At 38.6% G+C, this 22,409-nt stretch overlaps 1 protein-coding gene across 6 annotated transcripts in view; it reads right to left on the reverse strand.

Annotated features, from left to right (window-relative positions):
* The window catches only part of LOC142158151 (T cell receptor alpha chain MC.7.G5-like), a 350,867-nt gene that overhangs the window by 106,829 nt on the left and 221,629 nt on the right, over positions 1–22,409 (reverse strand). The window contains exons 1-2 of one of the 6 annotated variants that reach the window (XM_075211869.1): positions 12,952–13,021; positions 12,571–12,845 (exon numbers count right to left, since the gene is read on the reverse strand). The exons of 4 other annotated variants lie outside the window; for them this stretch is intronic. In XM_075211869.1, coding sequence (XP_075067970.1) covers positions 12,571–12,845; positions 12,952–12,994 — 318 coding nt within the window. In that variant the 5' untranslated portion in view covers positions 12,995–13,021. Of the gene's footprint in view, positions 1–4,991; positions 5,267–5,366; positions 5,430–12,570; positions 12,846–12,951; positions 13,022–22,409 lie in introns of those variants that run through there. One more of the 6 variants, XM_075211877.1, reaches the window with a different exon arrangement.

A 22,409-nucleotide genomic window follows, 5' to 3' on the forward strand; every position in this document is an offset into this window, starting at 1 on the left:
AAAACCAAAACACGAGGGTCAGTGAGCATCTCTAATATATATATATATATATATATATATATATATATATATATTCACCTTAATAGATTTTTTATCATGTGTAAGTAGATGTATTGTGATTACTGTGCAAGGCTATCGTCTAGCGCACACATAGGGATTTTCATTTATTCACCTGAATCCATATTATTTTCAGTGAAAAGAATATTAAATCTATTTAACCTACATCACCCACTGGTGATATTATTTTCAGTGGGAGAAATATCCTTATTCTTTATCACATATTGGTTTTGGTTTATATATTATACCATATATACAGGTCACACTATGTTTTTTTTTTTTTTTTTTTCATGTACACACCGGAAGAATAAAAGAAGAACTCACAAGAAGAAAAGAATTTTACTTTAGAGACATTATCATTGCTTGTTTATTTGTTAATGTCACATCAGCGCAGTTGTTGCACTATTGTATTTATTGTTACACACTGGAACAGTCCTCTCAAAATTAGGACTATTGTCAGGTATGCGTCTTTCTTGAAACCTATATAACCCAGTTTTACCACACACTCACAGGGGCATATTCAATTGTTGCGGGTTTCCGCAGCATTAAACCTACTACCGTTATTACGGTAACTACCGTTATTACGGTAGTAGTTAGCTGGATTTCAGCTCGTAGCTCAGGGTGCTGCGAGTTGAATTCCAGCGAGAAAACTACTGTAATAAAGTTTTTTCCACGCACCATTACCGTAATAATGGTAATAGTGCGCGGTGCGTGAGATTTTCTGCGTTTCCGCCGACAATTAAATATGCCCCACAGAGTTACACTGACAGTGCAGGCAGTGCAGCTCTTAACTTCAAGATGGGAAAGATCACAAAGTGATCACCTTTATCTTTTTCTAGATGGAAGGATATTTTGTCTTAGTTGTGCAGGGCTGTGAATCCTTTGTTTTTTTTATCTGTTATAATTGGCTTGTGAACAACCTGGGCATTAGATATACAAAAAATGATTAGTAGATACCTAAATGTCTATATACATTCTAATGTTGCAGATTTCCCTGATAGGAGATTCTGGAGCACCAGATTCTGATTTATCGTTTGTCCTTCATTTACTCATTACACACATTAAACATATTCTTTTTATACATAGCAAGATCACAATACAAACATTCTTATATAATCTCATATGTGATAATTCTCAATGATGTTATCTATCCAAGTAAGTTGCTTATAAATTGTGCTGCTTGCAACTTAAATTTGTTCTTTATAAATAAATTGCAGACGTATAAGGAAAGTCAGGATGGGAAATGTGATCAAGAAAGTCATAGTACAGCATTTACACCTTCCAGTTGCATTACTATGGGAAAGAACATTTTTAGGTGACTTCAAATAATATTATAAAAACTTTCAAACACGCAAAAGTGACAAACTTATAAAGCCTAAAAAAAGACAGTTCGGATGTTCCATCACTCTCATGACTTATAAAATCGCACCAAGTAGTATTTTATGTGAAAAACTGAAACGTTTTACTGAATAAAGGGGTGGTCCTAAAGTGATAGTAAGTTGGACTTTAGAGTGACCCTGCACTATTTGCACCGTGCACATTTTCAGGTGATTCTAAAACCCACAAAACCAGACCCAGACTGATTTTGCGGTATCAGTACCAAGTAGAGTTAGGTGAAGTTACAGAGAAATTTCATTCAAGACTGAGAGGCTGATGTAGAGTCAGACATAATTTATGGCAAAAGATTAGACAATAGTACACACACTGACCTCAGCTCAAGGGAAAATCCCTGGTTATAAATATTACTTATAGAGACACCTTGAGAAAGATTCACAGAATCGAAACGCGTTGGTGGTGAGAACGGGGGATCCGATACCAGGTGGATACTGCTCCTAAAAGACTTGGGGGACTCTAAGGCAATGTGGCCAGCAGCTGCTGATATCCTCTTGCAGTGATTGCGCTCCTTACATGCCAGTCATGTGCTTAATGGGGACCGGAGTATCCGGGAAATTGTCAGAAGAAAAGGGTTAAGTCCGTTTACCCATACCCTCAGACCGCTCATTTTCGCCGCGCTCTCTCTTTTCTACACCCACCTCTCAGACGAGAATTGGACTTGAGTGACTTTATATCAGTTGAGCACATTTGGAGTATCCCTGTGCTTGGGAACTGTCACTGTTATCTACTTCACTTATCTAGGTTCATACGGCATATTTAGCCTACCTGGATATCTGGTTTGCTTAAAGCTGCTACCATTCAGTTCATCCATTGGTAGGTTTATTTGATTTAATATTTGGCAACTCAGAGTCTCAGAGCGCATGGTTCTGTTTATAAGAATATTGCTCATTTCATTATCTCTTATGCCATGTTTTACTTTGTTTTTAACTGTTAGAGTTATTCCTACTTATTGTATACTCTTTTCAATACATTTAATCTACAACCAGTAAATTTACTCTCCTTCACTTTCACAGGGCACTTACATCTTATTATTGCGCCGGGGAATACATATATCTTATGAATATTACTGCAAAGACTCCCTAAGAGCTTATTTGTGGCAGAGCTCTTGGCTGAGCTAGAAGTGTGTCTTCCCATGAGGGTTTTTTATTTTGCCAAGACCAGATTGCAAAAATAAGAGGCCAGAGGTGACAGTCTTGATACTTAGATGAGGAAATAAAAGGATTGAAAGAGGGTAGTGTGGGGTATATTTCTTTCAATTATAAAGTGATTTACTCTGGTGTGTGTGTTTTTTTGTTATCACAGTTTTTTTACAGGCCCTGAATGCACTTGTGGCAGCCATCGGTACGCTTGAGCTTGTAGTAGTACAAGCACCAGCATGCCCAACCACTTAAAGGTGGCCAGGGCATGCTGTGACTTGTAGTGCACCACGCACAATCTAACATTTAATTATATTTATTCCCCCTGGGCTGTGGGAATAGCTGTCATCATGGGGCTCATTTGTCCTTGGGGGTGCATTTTTTGCTGCCCTAATTTCCCTAGGGAATTCAGCTCTGTGTTGACCAACCCAGCGCAGGTTGGTACCATGGCAGGGGAACCCCACACTGCAGGTTTTTCTGCTATAGTGCCACCAGAACTGGTATTGGCAAAATTGGAATGAAAAAAGTGTTGGGTCACCCTGATTTTGACAATACAAGCCAAGGCTGGTAGCACTAGAGTTGGTTTTACTTTTGGGATTGCTATTGTCATATGTCTACTTTAATGTTGTCACTAACATCTTCTTTCTCTGTTGGAGGCACAGTAGGCAGGAGAGCAATGCAGTCAGAGGTTAGTAGGCATATGGTACTATCGCTGATTGGCCATGGGTCACTGCCCCTTTCAAACTAACCTGACTCTTAGTCCATTTGTGGGGAGGACCCCTTGACCTGCTTTGTGTGGGCACGTCACTGTCAAGTCCAGAAGAGGTGTAGTCCCTCTGATGCCAGATTTTATCACCAGCCAATCGTAAAGGATTGTATCCTGGGACCAGTGGTTAGTACCGGATGGCCATACACTGTTTGATTTTGCAATTGTTTAACTGTCTGCTCTCTCTCCATATATTTTAGAGATGTTCACTGACCCCCGTGTTTTGGTTTTGGATTTGGATCTGGATTAACTTTGTGGATTTGGTTTTGGTCTTGTTTTTGGATCCCTATTTTTTTTTCTAAAATCACAATTTTTTTTTGCTACAAAATCACATAATTTGGCTCTTTTTTGTTCCTACATTATTATTAACCTCAATAACATTAATTTCCAGTCATTTCCAGTCAATTCTTGTAAAGTGACAAGAACACTGCTACCCCTCCCGTTTCTGTATGAGCAATGGCACTGAGCAATGGCATTGGAGACTGGAGAGTGACAAGACCATTGCTACCCTTGTTTCTGTGTGAGTAATGGTGCTGGATCTCCTGGGGAGGGAGGTACTTATGGAATCCAAAACTTGCGAGATCTGACAACGCAACAGTGACGTTTTGTCTCGATTCAGATCCGAGGATGCGTGAAAGTACCGAGCCGGCTCGGTCTTCAGAAAACCGAGCCCGAGCATCACTAATATATATATATATATATATATATATATATATGTGTATATATATATATATATATATATATATATAATCTAAATAAACTGTGACCTTTTGCCAAATCTAATTCTGTGCTTGTGTGGTTATTTATGAATACAGTAATAGAAATATGGACATCTGAAGTAGAAAAGAAGTATTGCGAGTCTGTTCTTTGCCATTTCTAAATGACCCATACAGCCAGAAATACATGACTAAAGCAGGCACTGACATGTATTGAAGCACTATAGAAAATCACAGAGCTTCAACAAAACCTTGTAAACCACAGAAAATATCAAACCTACAAATTTTATTTGAATTTAAGTCCTTAATATTTATTTAGGTGCTAGTGCCACCTTATGGTCTACTATAGATATCTCACTATAGAAAATTTTGAATGAGCTTTAAACGCTGAAGTATATGTACTGCTTTAATGTGGAACTGGATGCTTAGTAAAAAAAATATATGATTCAAAATATAATTATTAAGTGATGAACACGAGATTTGATTGAATCAGGATACGGACAGAAGTGTAAATCTCTCTTGTGTACATGCGCAATAGAGAAATGCAAAATAAAGACCAATATGTCCAACTCTCTATATGAGCCCCTGTATCTTACGCTGAAAGGAAATGTATATAATACACATAATAAAAGTACACTATAGTAATGAAATAAAAGCAAATTGTGTATTCATAAGTTGTTGGGGTAAATGACTACTACTAGCGGATTAGCAGTTGTAAATTAGTACATACTTCAGCTACAGATGGTTGTTGTTGGAGTATTTAGTATGGACAAATGTACATATCAAGTGAATGAATAACATATATATTGAATCATTCACAAATGTTACTAGAACACGAAAACATTATATAACGGGAAATATGAGACACACAGTGAGTTATGTGACAGGTGAGCTGTGCAGTTTATTCACTGTGTCTCTCACTGCACAGAAATACACACCAGAGTCAGTCAGATCAACTTGCTCTTTCTTCAGGTGGAAGGATGTTTTGCTTTTATCATGTTCAGCTGAAAATCTTTTGTGATCTTTCTGTGTCTGGTAATGTATCAGTAATACAGGAGCTTTACCAGGATACTGTACATACCAATAAAGATCAGGTGTGCTAGAAACTTTATATGTACATTCCAAAAATACAGAATCTCCTGGGAGGACAGTCTGAGGTGCTGATGTTTGGTTTATGGATTGTGCGTTATTTCTCCCTGCAAATAAAGTATCAGCATTAATAATTCATCCAGCAATAAACAATATGTTTATTTTGTTATTGATCTTTCATAGACATTATAGTCATAATTTATTTACCTAATAGTAGAGCCCAGGGGAGAATAAATGTAATAGGATGCATGATGTGTTATGTACTGTTCTACAAACAGTATGTCAGGATATGGGGCTAGAAGTTCTTATAAGGATGCAATGAACGTCTGCATTGTGTCATGTGGTTGGTCCCACTTCCTGAAAAAGAAATGTTCTTAATGAGTTGACACATTTTATACGTCAGCATTTAATTGTGCTTTTAAAATTTTCAACGTGATTTACTAAATGACAGAGCAAAGATGAACGTTTTAAAAAAGTGAAAAGTGGCATTTGCCCTTTGCCTACCGGACAGGGGTATGCCACAGAAGAGCCTCTAAAATAGCTTCTATTTTAGCCTCCATTTGCTCTAAAAAGACAGGAGACCCCTCATTTGAATGACGCTTCTTAACAAATGTTCTGCTTGACCATGAAGTTTATAAGATCTCCTGTGTCAAATAAAACATATAAAACACTAACCTTAAAATCAAATGAATAGATCAATGCAAGGCTTCCAATTAAAACTAACATTAGCCAAGGATCTAATCCAAACCTAAACTGTGACCATAAATCCAGCTCAATATCGAAACTATCTTAACAGAGTTGAGATACTGGGCAGAATCATTTACAATACAACTTCGGCAGGAGTCTAGGGCTCAGGTCCTAGGCACAGTCACTTGGTTTACTTATTTACTTTTATTTTTATACCATATTTGAAGACTTTATATTTCTTTATATTTAAAGGAGGTGAATTACAAGTGTGGAGTGCTGCAAATCACATCACTTTGGCTCCCCGTCCGTGGCAAAATGAAACAATCGCGGAACCGAAATGTCATTGGGGCCTAGTTCTGTCCACTTCACTACAGCCAGAAATACATGACTAAAGCAGGCGCTAACATGTATTGAAGTGCTATTGAAGGTCACAGAGCTTCATCAAAACTTTGCAAAACACAGAAAATATCAAACCTACAAATCTTATCTGAATTTGAATTCTTAATATTTATTTAGGTGCTAGTGCCACCTTATGGTCTATCATGGATATCTCAGTATAGAAAATGCATACTTTAAATGAGCTTTAAACGCTAACGTATGTGTACTGCTTTAATGTGGAACTAGATGCTAAGAAAAAAATATAATTCAAAATATAACTATTAAGTGATAAACATGAGATTTGTCAAAATCAGCATACGGACAGAAGTGTAAGTCTTTTTTGTGTGCATTCGGAATAAAGAAATGCAAAATAAAGACGCGTATGTCCAACTCTCTATATGAGCCCTTGTATCTGTTTTTTTAATTTTTTTTAAAAGTTTTATTCTTGCTAGGTCAAATGAATAATAACTTACAGCAGACAATGAGAGTTCACATGTACAAGCTAAAGCCAGAGACAAACAATGTGTACGACCAGTGTAGGAGTAAAAGATCTCACATCAGTAAGTGTTTGTAGATGGACAGAGAGAATGACCAAGAGTTTTTCTAGAGAGTAAGAAGGGAGAGAAAAAGGAAAAGGTAAAGAGGAGAAGAGAGAAAGAAAGGAAGGGTAGAGGTGGAGAAGAAGAGTGGCTATTCCCATGTTAGAGGAAGCAAAAAGCTAGCAGAGAAGAGCAAAGGAGGAGGGAACAGATAGCAGTACAGAGTCACGAGAATGGCGAGCGAGCCTGGAAGAAAGAGAACCATGGGTCCCATACCTTGGCGAAAGCTCTCAATGAATTGCGAATAATGCTGGTCATGTATTTCATTTTATTATAAACCACCCTATCGCACAAGGATAATCCTAAATACTCCAGATTAGAAAATACACTTATTTCTCAATGTCGCATATTGTACATAATAGCTTCACGTCTGGAGATGGGTGCACCCACACAAATTCGATAATCTGAAAAGAAAACTAAAGAGCACTTTATGTGTCTTAGGGGCACTCAAAGGATAATGAGATTATTTAAAACGTATTCAAATTTTATTAGTATAAATAAAATAGTATTACTTGAATGTAATTAGAAGTAGTGAAATATTAAAAACAAGTACATGACATAATGAACCAAAAATAGTCACTGTTAAGATCGATAGATGAACTATCGAAACGCACTGTTCCTCCAATAATAATATATCTTAATTCTTAGAATGGGTGCTGTATATAGTAGAGAGTTATTATAAACTCTCTCTCTACTGAGTTGTATTTCATATAGGGTTAAATTAAAAGTCCCATAGATGAAGATCTTGTATTAATAGGCATCTTCTATTAGAGATTGATTATATCGTAATCAGTTCAAAAGTAACCCTATATTGGATTATAAATTATAGTGCTAATTGTTATTGAGACCTTAAATGTCTCATATAATTGCCTTTGGCATCTTCTTAGCACTAATTGGATGTGGCATCACTACACATTTCAGCACATCCCATTTTGTATTTAAATTTAAAAATAAGTATTTGAGAAATTTTGGAGGGATATTATCCTGGAACAAGTTTCGTAAAGCTCCCAATACGATCTTATTTATGGAATCTTGCCCCTTCCTGTTCATACTACTGTCTGATCATGCTCTTGCCGCAGTATACTAGTTTTAAATCATATTTCCGTGTTATGTATTAGATTACGGGGATTTACATCTATTTGTTAGATCCCAGTATAGTCACCCAATTGTCATATTGGGGTTTATATATCTACCCCTCAACAATATACTACATTAGGAACAATGGGGATATTGTTGTTTCAAATGAATAGGAATGGAGTATCTGTTGCCAGTTTATGGGGATCGAGTAATCCATCTCAACCCCTTAACAGCGGGTTTATCACGTTCCCCTTTCTTTTTTGGTAAATTCCGTCTCTTATGTTAACACATACTTACCTCCTTATTGCTCTAATATGCCATCGAGTTGTCATCTGTATTAAGCGTTCCTAATAACCATAGTGATTGCTCTATATGACGCCTTTTAGAAGGCGGATCACAAATGCTGTTTATTATGAACACCATAGTATCACTATGATAACTGTCCATCATGACGTCTAACAAGAGGCGTGTCCTTCTCTATAAGTAACCAATCAGGATGCCAGGTCGGGTTGCCTTGATAAAGCTTAGTGGAGTGAAACGCGCGTCGGCGTTACACGCACTGTCTCTCCTCTGCTCAATATAATATTATATAAGTTGGGATACTGTAGGGTTGAATTAGGTCTGTACTTTGGCTGCCATGGAGATTAGCCATTATCATAGGTCTCCACCACAGATTCACTAGCCGTGTTAAGACAACCTAACGGCTGTTAACACTCCCGGCTGACTATGCCCTCTCTATATATGAGCTATACAGTCTGATTGAAACACTCAATATACATTTACATATTGCCCTAAGGAAAATAAGGGATTTACACAGCCAATAGTGTTCTACCAGTGAAACTGAAGACTATAACTATCTCAGTCTAATTGAGGGTCATCTCTGATTGTGTGATGTAATATCTGACTTCCAAAGGGATATGTTTCTCTCATATAATATAGGCTGGTGTGATCTGTGAATTAATCCTACATGAATTATATCGAGGGAGAGTAGTAGATCCAGCCAAACAATAAGAACATCATTTTGCTCTTAATTAGCACTATAATTTACAATCCAATATAGGGTTACTTTTGAACTGATTACGATATAATCAATCCCTAATAGAAGATACGTATTAATACAAGATCTTCATCTATGGGACTTTTAATTTAACCCTACATGAAAAACTTCAGGGACAGTCTGGTACATAGTGCCTTATCGCCAATAAAAAAAAGGGATTACAACAGACACATTGGATTTTTTAAATGTTGCAAATGTCATGCATGCCAGTACATGGTTCAGACGAAGACATATAAGGATCGTTATCACAAAATATGGAAGATCAACGAATTTTTGAACTGTGATTCTCCCAATGTGATCTATTGCCTCACATGTCCGTGTAACTTAAAATATATCGGCATGACTAGCAGACCTCTTAAAAAGAGGGTGCTAGAACATATTGGGAACATCAGAAGAGCGGAGAACGATATGCATAATCACAAACAAATTACTACTGTGGCTAGGCACTTCGTTAAATGCCATAAGGGCAAACCAATGGGACTTCAAGCGTTTGCCATGGAACGGATCCATATGGGTCTACGAGGGGGTGACATCAATTTGGAACTCCTTAAGAGGGAAACAAGAAAAATCTTCCTTATGAATAGCCTTGTTCCCAAGGGTCTTAATGACCATAACAACTTCTCAGTATTTTTATGAGTTACTTTAACATCCCTTTTTACAGCTCTCACAGTGATTGAAGTTCTAAATTATAATAATTAATATCTATCTCTGTTTATCACTTCACATTGGACCTTTTAATTTTGGTCCCTTATCTGGGTATCATTTCACATAATAATCTTTTCTTGTTTTTTTGTAACCTTAAGTTATCACTATCATGTCACATATTGCAATTATCTGTTTTTATACTTTTCATACTTAACCCAACTATTACAAGTCAACTTATTGTTATTGAGACCTTAAATGTCTCATATAATTGCCTTTAACATCTTCTTAGCACTAATTGGATGTGGCATCACTACACATTTTAGCACATCCCATTTTGTATTTAAATTTAAAAGTAAGTACTTGAGAAATTTTGGAGGGATATTATCCTGGAACAAGTTTCGTAAAGCTCCCAATACGATCTTATTTATGGAATCTTGCCCCTTCCTGTTCATACTACTGTCTGATCATGCTCTTGCCGCAGTATACTAGTTTTAAATCATATTTCCGTGTTATGTATTAGATTACGGGGATTTACATCTATTTGTTAGATCCCAGTATAGTCACCCAATTGTCATATTGGGGTTTATATATCTACCCCTCAACAATATACTACATTAGGAACAATGGGGATGTTGTTGTTTCAAATGAATAGGAATGGAGTATCTGTTGTCAGTTTATGGGGATTGAGTAATCCATCTCAACCCCTTAACAGCGGGTTTATCACGTTCCCCTTTCTTTTTTGGTAAATTCCGTCTCTTATGTTAACACATACTTACCTCCTTATTGCTCTAATATGCCATCGAGTTGTCATCTGTATTAAGCGTTCCTAATAACCATAGTGATTGCTCTATATGACGCCTTTTAGAAGGCGGATCACAAATGCTGTTTATTATGAACACCATAGTATCACTATGGTAACTGTCCATCATGACGTCTAACAAGAGGCGTGTCTTTCTCTATAAGTAACCAATCAGGACGCCAGGTCGGGTTGCCTTGATAAAGCTTAGTGGAGTGAAACGCTGTCTCTTCTCTGCTCAATATAATATTATATAAGTTGGGATGCTGTAGGGTTGAATTAGGTCTGTACTTTGGCTGCCATGGAGATTAGCCATTATTATAGGTCTCCACCACAGATTCACTTGCCGTGTTAAGACAACCTAACGGCTGTTAACACTCCCGGCTGACTATGCCCTCTCTATATATGAGCTATACAGTCTGATTGAAAAACTCAATATACATTTACATATTGCCCTAAGGAAAATAAGGGATTTACACAGCCAATAGTGTTCTACCAGTGAAACTAATGACTATAACTATCTCAGTCTAATTGAGGGTCATCTCTGATTGTGTGATGTAATATCTGACTTCCAAAGGGATATGTTTCTCTCATATAATATAGGCTGGTGTGATCTGTGAATTAATCCCTCATGAATTATATCGAGGGAGAGTAGTAGATCCAGCCAAACAATAAGAACATCATTTTGCTCTTTATTAGCACTATAATTTACAATCCAATATAGGGTTACTTTTGAACTGATTACGATATAATCAATCCCTAATAGAAGATACGTATTAATACAAGATCTTCATCTATGGGACTTTTAATTTAACCCTACATGAAATACAACTCAGTAGAGAGAGAGTTTATAATAACTCCCTACTATATACAGCACCCATTCTAAGAATTGAGATATATTATTATTGGGGAAACAGTGCGTTTCGATAGTTCATCTTTCAATCTTAACAGTGACTATTTTTGGTTCATTATGTCATGTACTTGTTTTTAATATTTCACTACTTCTAATTACATTAAAGTAATACTATTTTATTTATACTAATAAAATTTGAATACGTTTTAAATAATCTCATTATCCTTTGAGTACCCCTAAGACACATAAAGTGCTCTTTAGTTTTCTTTTCATATATTCCATTTGATGTGTCTGTCAGACTCTGTTAATTATGGTCTTGAGGCAAGGGGGAGTTAGCTGCCGCCAGTCTGTTGCAATTTGGCAAGTAGCTGCCAAGAGGATGTGTCTGGCCAACTTCTTCTGATGATGGGTCGCCGAGCAGGCTCCCAGAGGAGGAAGAAAATAATTCCAGCTCCAGTGGGACATCTACATGAAGAATCATGTAAATTAAGGAAATAAGGAAATTTTTTGTATATAGTACATATACTTCAGGCCCAAAAGCCTGAAGCAGAGGGAGCAAGTTTATAATATAGTGTGTAAATGAGACCCTTCATAGAGGATTGATGTAAACAAAGAGGTTCGAAAGTAGTAGGCGGGCGGGAGGAAAGGCGAGTTTTGACTGTACTATGGAAGTGGCGTAGCTGTAGAAATTGGTAGAAATGTTTTGAGCGGATGTGGAAGCGAGATTGAATGTCGGAAAATTGAGAAAAAATCAGGGAAGAAGTGAGGTGATTAAGATATCTGACTCCTCGCGAGTGCCACGGCTGAAATGCATTAGAAGTAAGTCCTGGAGAGAGTTCTAGGGAATTAAATAAAGGTATCACAGGAAAGGGATGAAGCGAGAGGACGTACTTTTGAGAGGAGGAGTCCCTGATGGTTAAAGAGTGTGAGATAACTGGGTGGAGTAGGGAGCGTTTGAGTGATGAGCCTGAGCCCCTGTATCTTACGCTGAAAGGAAATATTTTGTATATAGTACATATAATAAACGTACACCATAGTAAATTAATAATAGCAAATTGTGTATTAATAAGTTGTTGGAATAAAGGACTACAACTAGCGGATTAACAGTTGTAAATTCAATATATATTTCTGCTACATATGGTTGTTATTAGGGTATTTAGTATGGAAATTTGTACATAACAAGTGAGTGAATAACATATATCTTGAATCATTCACAAATGTTACTAGAACACGAAAACATTATATAACAGGGGAAAAATGAGACACACAGTGAGTTATGTGACAGGTGAGCTGTGCAGCTTATTCACTGTGTCTCTCACAGCACAGAAATACACGCCAGAGTCAGTCAGTTCAACTTGCTCTTTCTTCAGGTGGAAGGATGTTTTGCTTGTATCAAGCTTGGCTGAAAATGTTTTGTAATCTTGTTTTGTCAGGGAATATATCATCATTACAGGAGCTTTACCAGGATACTGAACATACCAATAAAGATCAGGTGAGCCAGAAACTTTATATGTACATTCCAAAAATACAGAATCTCCTGGGAGGACAGTCTGAGGTGCTGATGTTTGGTTTATGGATTGTGCATTATTTCCCCCTGCAAATAAAGTATCAGCATTAATAATTCATCCAGCAATAAATTATATGTTTATTTTGTTTATATTGATCCCTCATTAACATTATAGTATATATAATTTATTTACCTAATAGTAGAGCCCAGAGGAGAATAAATGTAATTGGATGCATGATGTGTTATGTACTGTTCTACCAACAGTATGCCAGGATATGGGGCTAGAAGTTCTTATAAGGATGCAGTCAACGTCTGCATTGTGTCATGTGGTTGGTCCCACTTCCTGATAAAGAAATGTATTTAATGTGTTGACACATTTTATATATCAGCATTTAATTGTGCTTTTAAAATAAAGTTTTCAATTTGATTTACTAAATGACAGAGCAAAGATGGACGTTTTATAAAAGTGAAAAGTGACATTTGCTCTCGGCCTACCGGACAGGAGTATGCCACAGAAGAGCCTCTAAAACAGCTTCTGTTTTAGCCACCGTTTGCCCTAAGAAGACAGGAGACCCCTCATTTGAATGACGCTTCTTACAAATGTTCTGCTTGACCATGATGTTTATAAGATCTCGGGTTAAATAAAATACATAAAACATTAACCTTAATATCCAGGGCCTGATTAAGGGTTCTGGCCGCCCTAGGCTAATACGGCCGCAGCGCCCCCCCCCCCCCTCCTCCGAATATATAGGTGTATAGGAACACTCCTGAATATGAATGTTCAGGTGTATTCTCCAGCATTCAAATTTAGACAGATTGTGCCATTGTCTCTTACCTGTCCTTGCTCTTCTCTCTTGCAACTTTGTTATCCTCTCGCTGGCTTCTGGAAAGTTGGCGTCCCTTTTTGAAAATGCAAAAATGTATTATAATGCAAACCCTGAATGATTAGGCTCTTTAGTTAAAACAGAACACTCCATTATGGCCAGCTAAAAGTACCCCATTGGACAGGCATATATAAGCAATATCTGAATATTTGTTGTCAATCAAATACAAACCTCTACCAGCCCCATCTCACTAATATTTAGTATTCTAGTGATTGCTGAGACCACCCATGTGACCACCACACAATCATGAGATTCTGCCCCCCAAAGCTGCTCTATTTTTTAAATACCCCCTGCAGCCATTTTCCTTAACCACAACCCCCCCCCACAGCCATTTTCCTTAACCCCTGCTGCAGCCATTTTCTTTACCTCCCACCCTGCATCCATCCCCCTTGCAGCTATTTTCCTTACCTCCACTCTGCTAGCTAGCTAGCTATCCCCCCCGTCACATCAAAACTCCCCCAGTCACATATATCAGCCCCCCTCCTCTGCCCTCCTTCATACATATCAACCTCTCTACCTCCCTATAGATTTTCATGGCAGCCCCCCCCCCCTCCCACCCTATAGATTTGTATGACAGTCCCCCTCTCCCTCCCTATACATATGCATGACAGTCCCCCCTCTCCCTCCCTATAGATATGCAGGGTAGTCCCCCCCCCCTCCCTATAGATATGCAGGGTAGTTCCCCCCCTCTCTATAGATATGCAGTGTAGTTCCCCCCATCCCTATAGATATGCAGGGTAGTTCCCCCCCTCCCTATAGATATGCAGGGTAGTTCCCCCCCTCCTATAGATATGCAGGGCAGTTCCCCCTCCCTATAGATATGCAGGGCAGATCTCCCCCTCACTATAGATATACAGGGCAGTTCCCCCCTCCTTATAGATATGCAGGGCAGTTCCCCCCCTCCCTATAGATATGCAGGGCAGTTCCCCCCCTCCCTATAGATATGCAGGGCAGTTCCCCCCCTCCCTATAGATATGCAGGGCAGTTCCCCCCCTCCCTATAGATATGCAGGGCAGTTCCCCCCCTCCCTATAGATATGCAGGGCAGTTTCCCCCCCTCCCTATAGATATGCAGGGCAGTTCCCCCCCCCCCTCACTATAGATATGCAGGGCAGTTCCCCCCCCCTCCCTATAGATATGCAGGGCAGTTCCCCCCCCCCTATAGATATGCAGGGCAGTTCCCCACCCCTCCCTATAGATATGCAGGGCAGTTCCCCCCCTCCCTATAGATATGCAGGGCAGTTCCCCCCCTATAGATATGCAGGGCAGTTCCCCCCCTATAGATATGCAGGGCAGTTCCCCCCTCCCTATAGATATGCAGGGCAGTTCCCCCCCCTCCCTATAGATATGCAGGGCAGTTCCCCCCCCTCCCTATAGATATGCAGGGCAGTTCCCCCTTCACTTACCTGTAGTTGTGCCAGCGTCGCTCCTCTCCTCAGATCAGCAGATAGGAAGTGAAGATGTCCTGCTTCCTGTCTGCTGCACAGCAACAGGCAGCCTGGCAATTGGCTGTGTGTTGCTAACCACTGACCACCAATGCTTTTGATCGTTGAGCCCTCCACCCCCCCGCAGCGAACCACCCCCCCCGCGGCGACCCCCAGTGGCGACCCCCCCCCCCCCACCCAGAAAAAAAAATGAATGAAGAAAAAAAAAAAAATTAAAAAAAAATTAAAAATAAATAAAATACCCACAGTGCCGCGCCCCCCGGGACCCAGCGCCCCAGGCTGCAGCCTGGTCAGCCTAGTGGTTGATCAGGCCCTGTTAATATCAAATGAATAGGTCAATGCAAGGCTTCCAATTAAAACTAACATTACCAAGGATCTAATCCAATCCTAAACTGGATCCGTAAATATAGCTCAATATCTAAAACTATCTTAACAGCGTTGAGATGCTGGGCTGAATCCCCTACAAGGCAGGAGTCCAGGGCTCAGGTCCTAGGCACAGTCACCTGGTTTACTTATTTACTTTTATTTTTATTTAAGACTTTATAGTTCTTTATATGTAGGAAGTTTTTGAGGTGAATAGCAAGTGTGAAGTGTTGAGAATCACATCAAGTTGGCTCCCTGTCCGTGGCAAAATAAAGCAATTTAGGGGCTAAAATGTCATTGAGACCCTGTCCTGTTCACTTCACTATGAAGTGGGCAGTATCCGGGAGAATGGCCTGCTCTCCCGGGAGAGCTATCCGGAATCAGGGAGTCTCCCAGACATTTCGGGAGAGTGATAAACTATGTTTGATATCTGATTGAGTGCTGAGCTCTGTTACAGCCAGAAGTGTAATTCTGATTGGGTTTAAAAATTTCAGGGATTGTATGGATATAATGACTGGAAATAATGTTGTGATCACTATCTTTACATGGTGTTCAACACCACATTTCTCTAGGTCTCCACTACTTTTCTTTCAGCAGGTACCAGGCACTTACAACTGCTACACAGAAGAGACTTGAGCAGCAGATAGATATATCTAAATATATATATCTAAATATATATATATATATATATATATATATTTGTCTATATATATCTATATATATCTATATATATATATATATATATATATATATATATATATATTTATATACATATAAATATATATGTATGTATGTATATATATGTATATATATATATATATATATATATATATATAAAATATAAATAAACTGTGACCTTTTGCCAAATCTAATCCTGTGCTTGGGTGGTTATTTATGACTACAGTAATAGAAATATGAACATCTGAAGTAGGAAAGAGGCATTGCGAATCTGTGCTTTGTCATTTGTAAATGACCCGTACAGCCAGAAATAGTCAATGCAAGGTTTCCAATTAAAACTAACATTAGCCAAGGATCTAATCCAAACCTAAACTGTGACTGTAAATCTAGCTCAATATCGAAAACTATCCTAACAGAGTTGAGATACTGGGCAGAATCATTTACAATACAACTTAGGCAGGATTCTAGGGCTCATGTCCTGAACACAGTCATTTGGTTTACTTATTTACTTTTATTTTTATACCATATTTGAAGACTTTATATTTCTTTATATTTAAAGGAGGTGAATTACAAGTGTGGAGTGCTGCAAATCACATCACTTTGGCTCCCCGCCCGTGGCAAAATGAAACAATCGCGAAACCGAAATGTCATTGGGGCCCAGTTCTGTCCACTTCACTACAGCCAGAAATACATGACTAAATCAAGCATATTGAAGTGCTATTGAAGGTCACAGAGCTTCATCAAAACTTTGCAAAACACAGAAAATTTCAAACCTACAAATCTTATCTGAATTTCAATTCTTAATATTTATTTAGGTGCTAGTGCCACCTTATGGTCTATCATGGATATCTCAGTATAGAAAATGCATACTTTAAATGAGCTTTAAACGCTAAAGTATGTGAACTGCTTTAATGTGGAACTAGATGCTAAGAAAAAAACATGATTCAAAATATAATTATTAAGTGATAAACATGAGATTTAACAAAATCAGCATACGGACAGAAGTGTAAGCTTTTTTGTGTGCATGCGGAATAAAGAAATGCAAAATAAAGACGCATATGTCCAACTCTCTATATGAGCCCTTGTATCTTTTTATTTTATTTTATTTTTAAAGTTTTATTCTTGCAAGGTCAAACGGAAAATAACTTACAGCAGACAATGAGAGTTCACATGTTGTACAAGCTACAGCCAGAGACAAACAATGTCTACGACCAGCCTAGGAGTAAAACATCTCATGTCAGCAAGTGTTTGTAGATGGATAGAGAAAATGACCAAGAGTTTTTCTAGAGAGTACGAAGGGAGAGAAAAAGGAAAAGGTAAAGAGGAGAAGAGAGAAAGAAAGGAAGGGTAGAGGTGGAGAAGAAGAGTGGCTATTTCCATGTTAGAAGAAGCAAAAAGCTAGCAGAGAAGAGCAAGGTGTCACGGTCTGCCCCGTCTGCTTTGCAACATCTCCCTTTTGAATGCTGCTTGCATCCTGCAGCCCCTGTTTGTTTTGAACTGTGCAGTATTTGTGTTCATTTTATGTGTTAGCAGCAGTACCTCTGATCACCAGAGGTGCTGCTATTGTGCCTGCTTCTAGTCCCTTAGGAGTTAACCCTCCTGCACTAATTATCCCTGGCACCTGGGTGTTTCCTATGTATACCTGTCTCTCCCAGCATTCATTGCTGGTTATTGATGTTACACTCTGTGGTCACATCCTGTTATTCATTGTTGTTACTTCCTGCTGCTGTGCTCCTGGGTTTATGCTGCTTGGGATCTCTACATACATTCTGCTTACCTGTATCATCTGTGAACCTAGTTTTTACCTCTGCATTTCCCTGCACTTGCTGCCTGGAATCTTTCCATACCTCCTGTTTACCTGCAACTGCCGTATACCTGGTAATTACTGCAAAGCTCATTATAACATTTTCTGTTCATGTTCTTCAGCAAATAAACATGTTTTTCACCTTATTCGTGGCTCCTTAGCTGTAATCCTGCATTGATTCGTGACACAAGGGGGGAGGGAACAGATAGCAGTACAGAGTCACGAGAATGGCGAGCGAGCCTGGAAGAAAGAGAGCCAAGGGTTCCATACCTTGGTGAAAGCTCTCAATGAATTGCAAATAATGCTGGTCATGTATTCCATTTGCTGTGTTTGTCAGAATCTGTTAATTATGGTCTTGAGGCAATGGGGAGTTTGCTGCCGCCAGTCTGTTGCAATTTGGCAAGTAGCTGCCGAGAGGATGTGTCTAGCCAACTTATTCTGATGATGGGTCGCCGAGGGGGCTCCAAGAGGGAGAAGAAAATAATTCCAGCTCCAGTGGCACATCTACATGAAGAATCGTGTGAATCAGATGTTTGATCTCAGACCAGAAACGTGTCAATTTTGGGCACATCCACCAGATATGGAGGAAAGAGCCCTCATGGGAGCACCCCCCGCCAACAGCGATCAGTGAAGTCAGGGAGGGTTCTGTGAAGTCGTGAGGGCACATAGTACCAGCGAAACAACACCTTATAGACGTTCTCTTTTACTCTGATGTAGATAGAATTGGAGGCAGTATTTTCATAGATCTCAGACCAATTTTTCATTTAATAGGGTTTCACCGAGGCCACGTTCCCAAGCCAGTTCATGGGGTCCCAAAAGCCTGAAGCAGAGGGAGCAAGTTTATAATATATTGTGTAAATGAGACCGTACGTGGAGGACTGACGTAAACAAAGAGATTCAAAAGTAGTAGGTGGGTGGGAGGAAAGACGAGATTTGACTGAGGGGATGTGGAAGCGAGATTGAATGTCGGAAAATTGAGAAAAAATCATGGAAGAAGTGAGGTGATTAAGATATCTGACTCCTCGCGAGTGCCACGGCTGAAATGCATTAGGAGTAAGTCCTGGAGAGAGTTCTAGGGAATTAAATAAAGGTATCACAGGAAAGGGATGAAGCGAGAGGACGTACTTTTGAGAGGAGGAGTCCCAGATGGTTAAAGAGTGTGAGATAACTGGGTGGAGTAGGGAGCGTTTGAGCGATGAGCCTGAGCCCCTGTATCTTACGCTGAAAGGAAATATTTTGTATATAGTACATATAATAAACGTACACCATAGTAATAAAATAATAGCAAATTGTGTATTAATAAGTTGTTGGGATGAAGGACTACAACTAGCGGATTAACAGTTGTAAATTCAATATATATTTCTACTACATATGGTTGTTATTAGGGTATTTAGTATGGAAATTTGTACATAACAAGTGAGTGAATAACATATATCTTGAATCATTCACAAATGTTACTAGAACATGAAAGCATTATATAACACAGGGAATATGAGACACACAGAGTTATGTGACAGGTGAGCTGTGCAGTTTATTCACTGTGTCTCTCACAGCACAGAAATACACGCCAGAGTCAGTCAGTTCAACTTGCTCTTTCTTCAGGTGGAAGGATGATTTGCTTGTATCATGCTCAGCTGAAAATCCTTTGTGATCTTTCTGTGTCAGGTAATGTATCAGTAATACAGGAGCTTCACCAGGGTACTGTATATACCAAGAAGGATGCGGTGTGCCAGAAACTTTATATGTACATTCCAAAAATACAGAATCTCCTGGGAGGACAGTCTGAGGTGCTGATGTTTGGTGTATGGATTGTGCGTTATTTCCCCCTACAAATAAAGTATCAGCATTAATAATTCATCCAGCAATAAATGATATGTTTATTTTGTTTATATTGATCCCTCATTAACATTATAGTATATATAATTTATTTACCTAATAGTAGAGCCCAGGGGAGAATAAATGTAATTGGATGCATGATGTGTTATGTACTGTTCTACAAACAGTATGTCAGGATATGGGGCTAGAAGTGCTTATAAAGATGCAGTCAACGTCTGCATTGTGTCATGTGGTTGGTCCTACTTCCTGAAAAACTAATGTTCTTAATGAGTTGACACATTTTATATATCAGCATTTAATTGTGCTTTTAAAATAAACAGATTAAAATTGATTTGCTAAATGACAGAGCAAAGATGGACGTTTTATAAAAGTTAAAAGTGACATTTGCTCTCGGCCTACCGGACAGGGGTATGCCACAGAAGAGCCTCTAAAATAGCTTCTATTTTAGCCACCGTTTGCCCTAAGAAGACAGGAGACCCCTCATTTGAATGACGCTTCTTACAAATGTTCTGCTTGCCCATGATGTTTATAAGATCTCTTGGGTCAAATAAAAAACATAAAACATTAACCTTAATATCTAATGAATAGGCCAATGCAAGGTTTCCAATTAAAACTAACATTAACCAAGGATCTAATCCAAACCTAAACTGTGACCGTAAATCTAGCTCAATATCGAAAACATAACAGAGTTGAGATACTGGGCTGAATCACCTTCAAGGCAGGAGTCTAGGGCTCAGGTCCTAGGCACAGTCACCTGGTTTACTTATTTACTTTTATTTTTATTTAAGACTTTATATTTCTTTATATTTAAGATGTCTCTGAGGTGAATTGCAAGTGTGGAGTGATGTGAATCACATCATTTTGGCTTCCTGCCCGTGACAAAATTAAGCAATCGCGGGGTAAAATATCATTGAGACCCTATCCTGTCCACTTCACTATGAAGTGGGCAGTATGCAGGAGAATGGCCTGCTCTCCCGGGAGAGCTATCCGGAATCAGGAAGTCTCCCAGACATTCCGGGAGAGTCATAAACTATGTTTGATATGATATCTGATTAAGTGCTGAGCTCTGTTACAGCCAGAAGTGTAATTCTGATTGGGTTTAAAAATTGCAGGGATTTTATGGATATAATGACTGGAAATAATGTGATCACTATATTTACATGGAGTTCAACACCACATTTCTCTAGGTCTCCACTACTTTTCTTTCAACAGGTACCAGGCACTTACAACTGCTACACAGAAGAGACATGAGCAGCAGTGCTGCAATCATGTTTGCCTCAGCTAACCAGATCTAAAATGTTTGAGCAGAAGAGTACTTGCTAGCACCTTCTGGTTATATAATCTTGGGCTATAACATAATCTAGACACCACTCGCATATGGACACTACTAACTTGCAGATAGTCAAGGAGAGCATAATCTGGGCAGCATTTGTTTGAATTTACAACTGGTATTTACTGGGTTTCCAAGGCATAGCAGCATGGCAAGTAAACTATGGGCATGTGCATTATAGAGAGAGTAGGAGCCCAGACCGTGAAAAGGAATTAGGGGGCCCAGTATAATACTGAGGCATAAAATGTTATATGGGCACTGCTCATATACTGTACATCTTGACCCATACCAATATATATGAACACTACTTATTTAGTCATTTATGAGTATTGGCTGCTATTGTATGGATACTGCTGTCATGTATGGCTGTTGGTATAATATATGACCAATGGCTGATATTATAAAATGACAGAGTCCATCAAAGGTGCCTGTCCAGAGGACTGGTAAGTGCTATATACATTTTACTGAGAGATGAGCAAAATGTTTAAAACTGAGCACCATTTTAAATTCACTGACTGAATTCGGCCTTAAGCATTCCCAGGCCTATCCCGACCACATCACCAGAGTATTTTCTTATGAAATGCACTTTTTCAGACCAAACAGTTGATAAATAAGAAATCTATAACACGGAAGTTAAAACCAGTCCCTGCTCTTTGGACCAGATAATCTAGATTCGGTTTTGCAATAATACACATATATGTATCAGATAATTACTGATTATTTCATGCTTATTGGAAGATAATATACATTTCTCTCACTGTAGATATAATAAAAATGTTTTGTGGTTGTGTGTGAGCTGTCTGTGTTATCTCACTGATAAGGAACTTTGAAAATGATTCCTCCTATTGTTCCCAGTGTTACTGTTAGTTTCAGGTCACCACTGAACACATGTTCTATGTTTCAACCCCATTCCCCATGACCAACACCTAAAAGCCTAGTACATTAAGCTTATTATATGATTTTGGTTAAAACTTGTAGGATGCTGCTGCCACCATGTGTTAGCTAAGGGAATACTGAATTAACCATGTGAAATATTTGGATCTTAAATATACAGTAATTAATTTAAAGGAAAAAATGTCAATAGACAATAATGTTTTTAGTTTTTTTTTGGGGGGGGGGGGGGTGAGAGTGGGATGTGGACTCTCCACCCATCCCCTTCACCTTTAAATAGTTACATATAATAATTATTCATTTGCTTCAAATGCTATACATTAACATATTTATATTTATTACTATGTTCATTATATTTTCCCTCAATGCTTGGAAAAGCTGTTGTTTTAGGAGAGGTCATTAAGCGTTTTTTGGAGGACCC

The sequence above is a fragment of the Mixophyes fleayi genome, chromosome 1, assembly GCF_038048845.1.
Source record: "Mixophyes fleayi isolate aMixFle1 chromosome 1, aMixFle1.hap1, whole genome shotgun sequence".
In the NCBI taxonomy this organism is placed as follows: Eukaryota; Metazoa; Chordata; class Amphibia; order Anura; family Limnodynastidae; genus Mixophyes; species Mixophyes fleayi.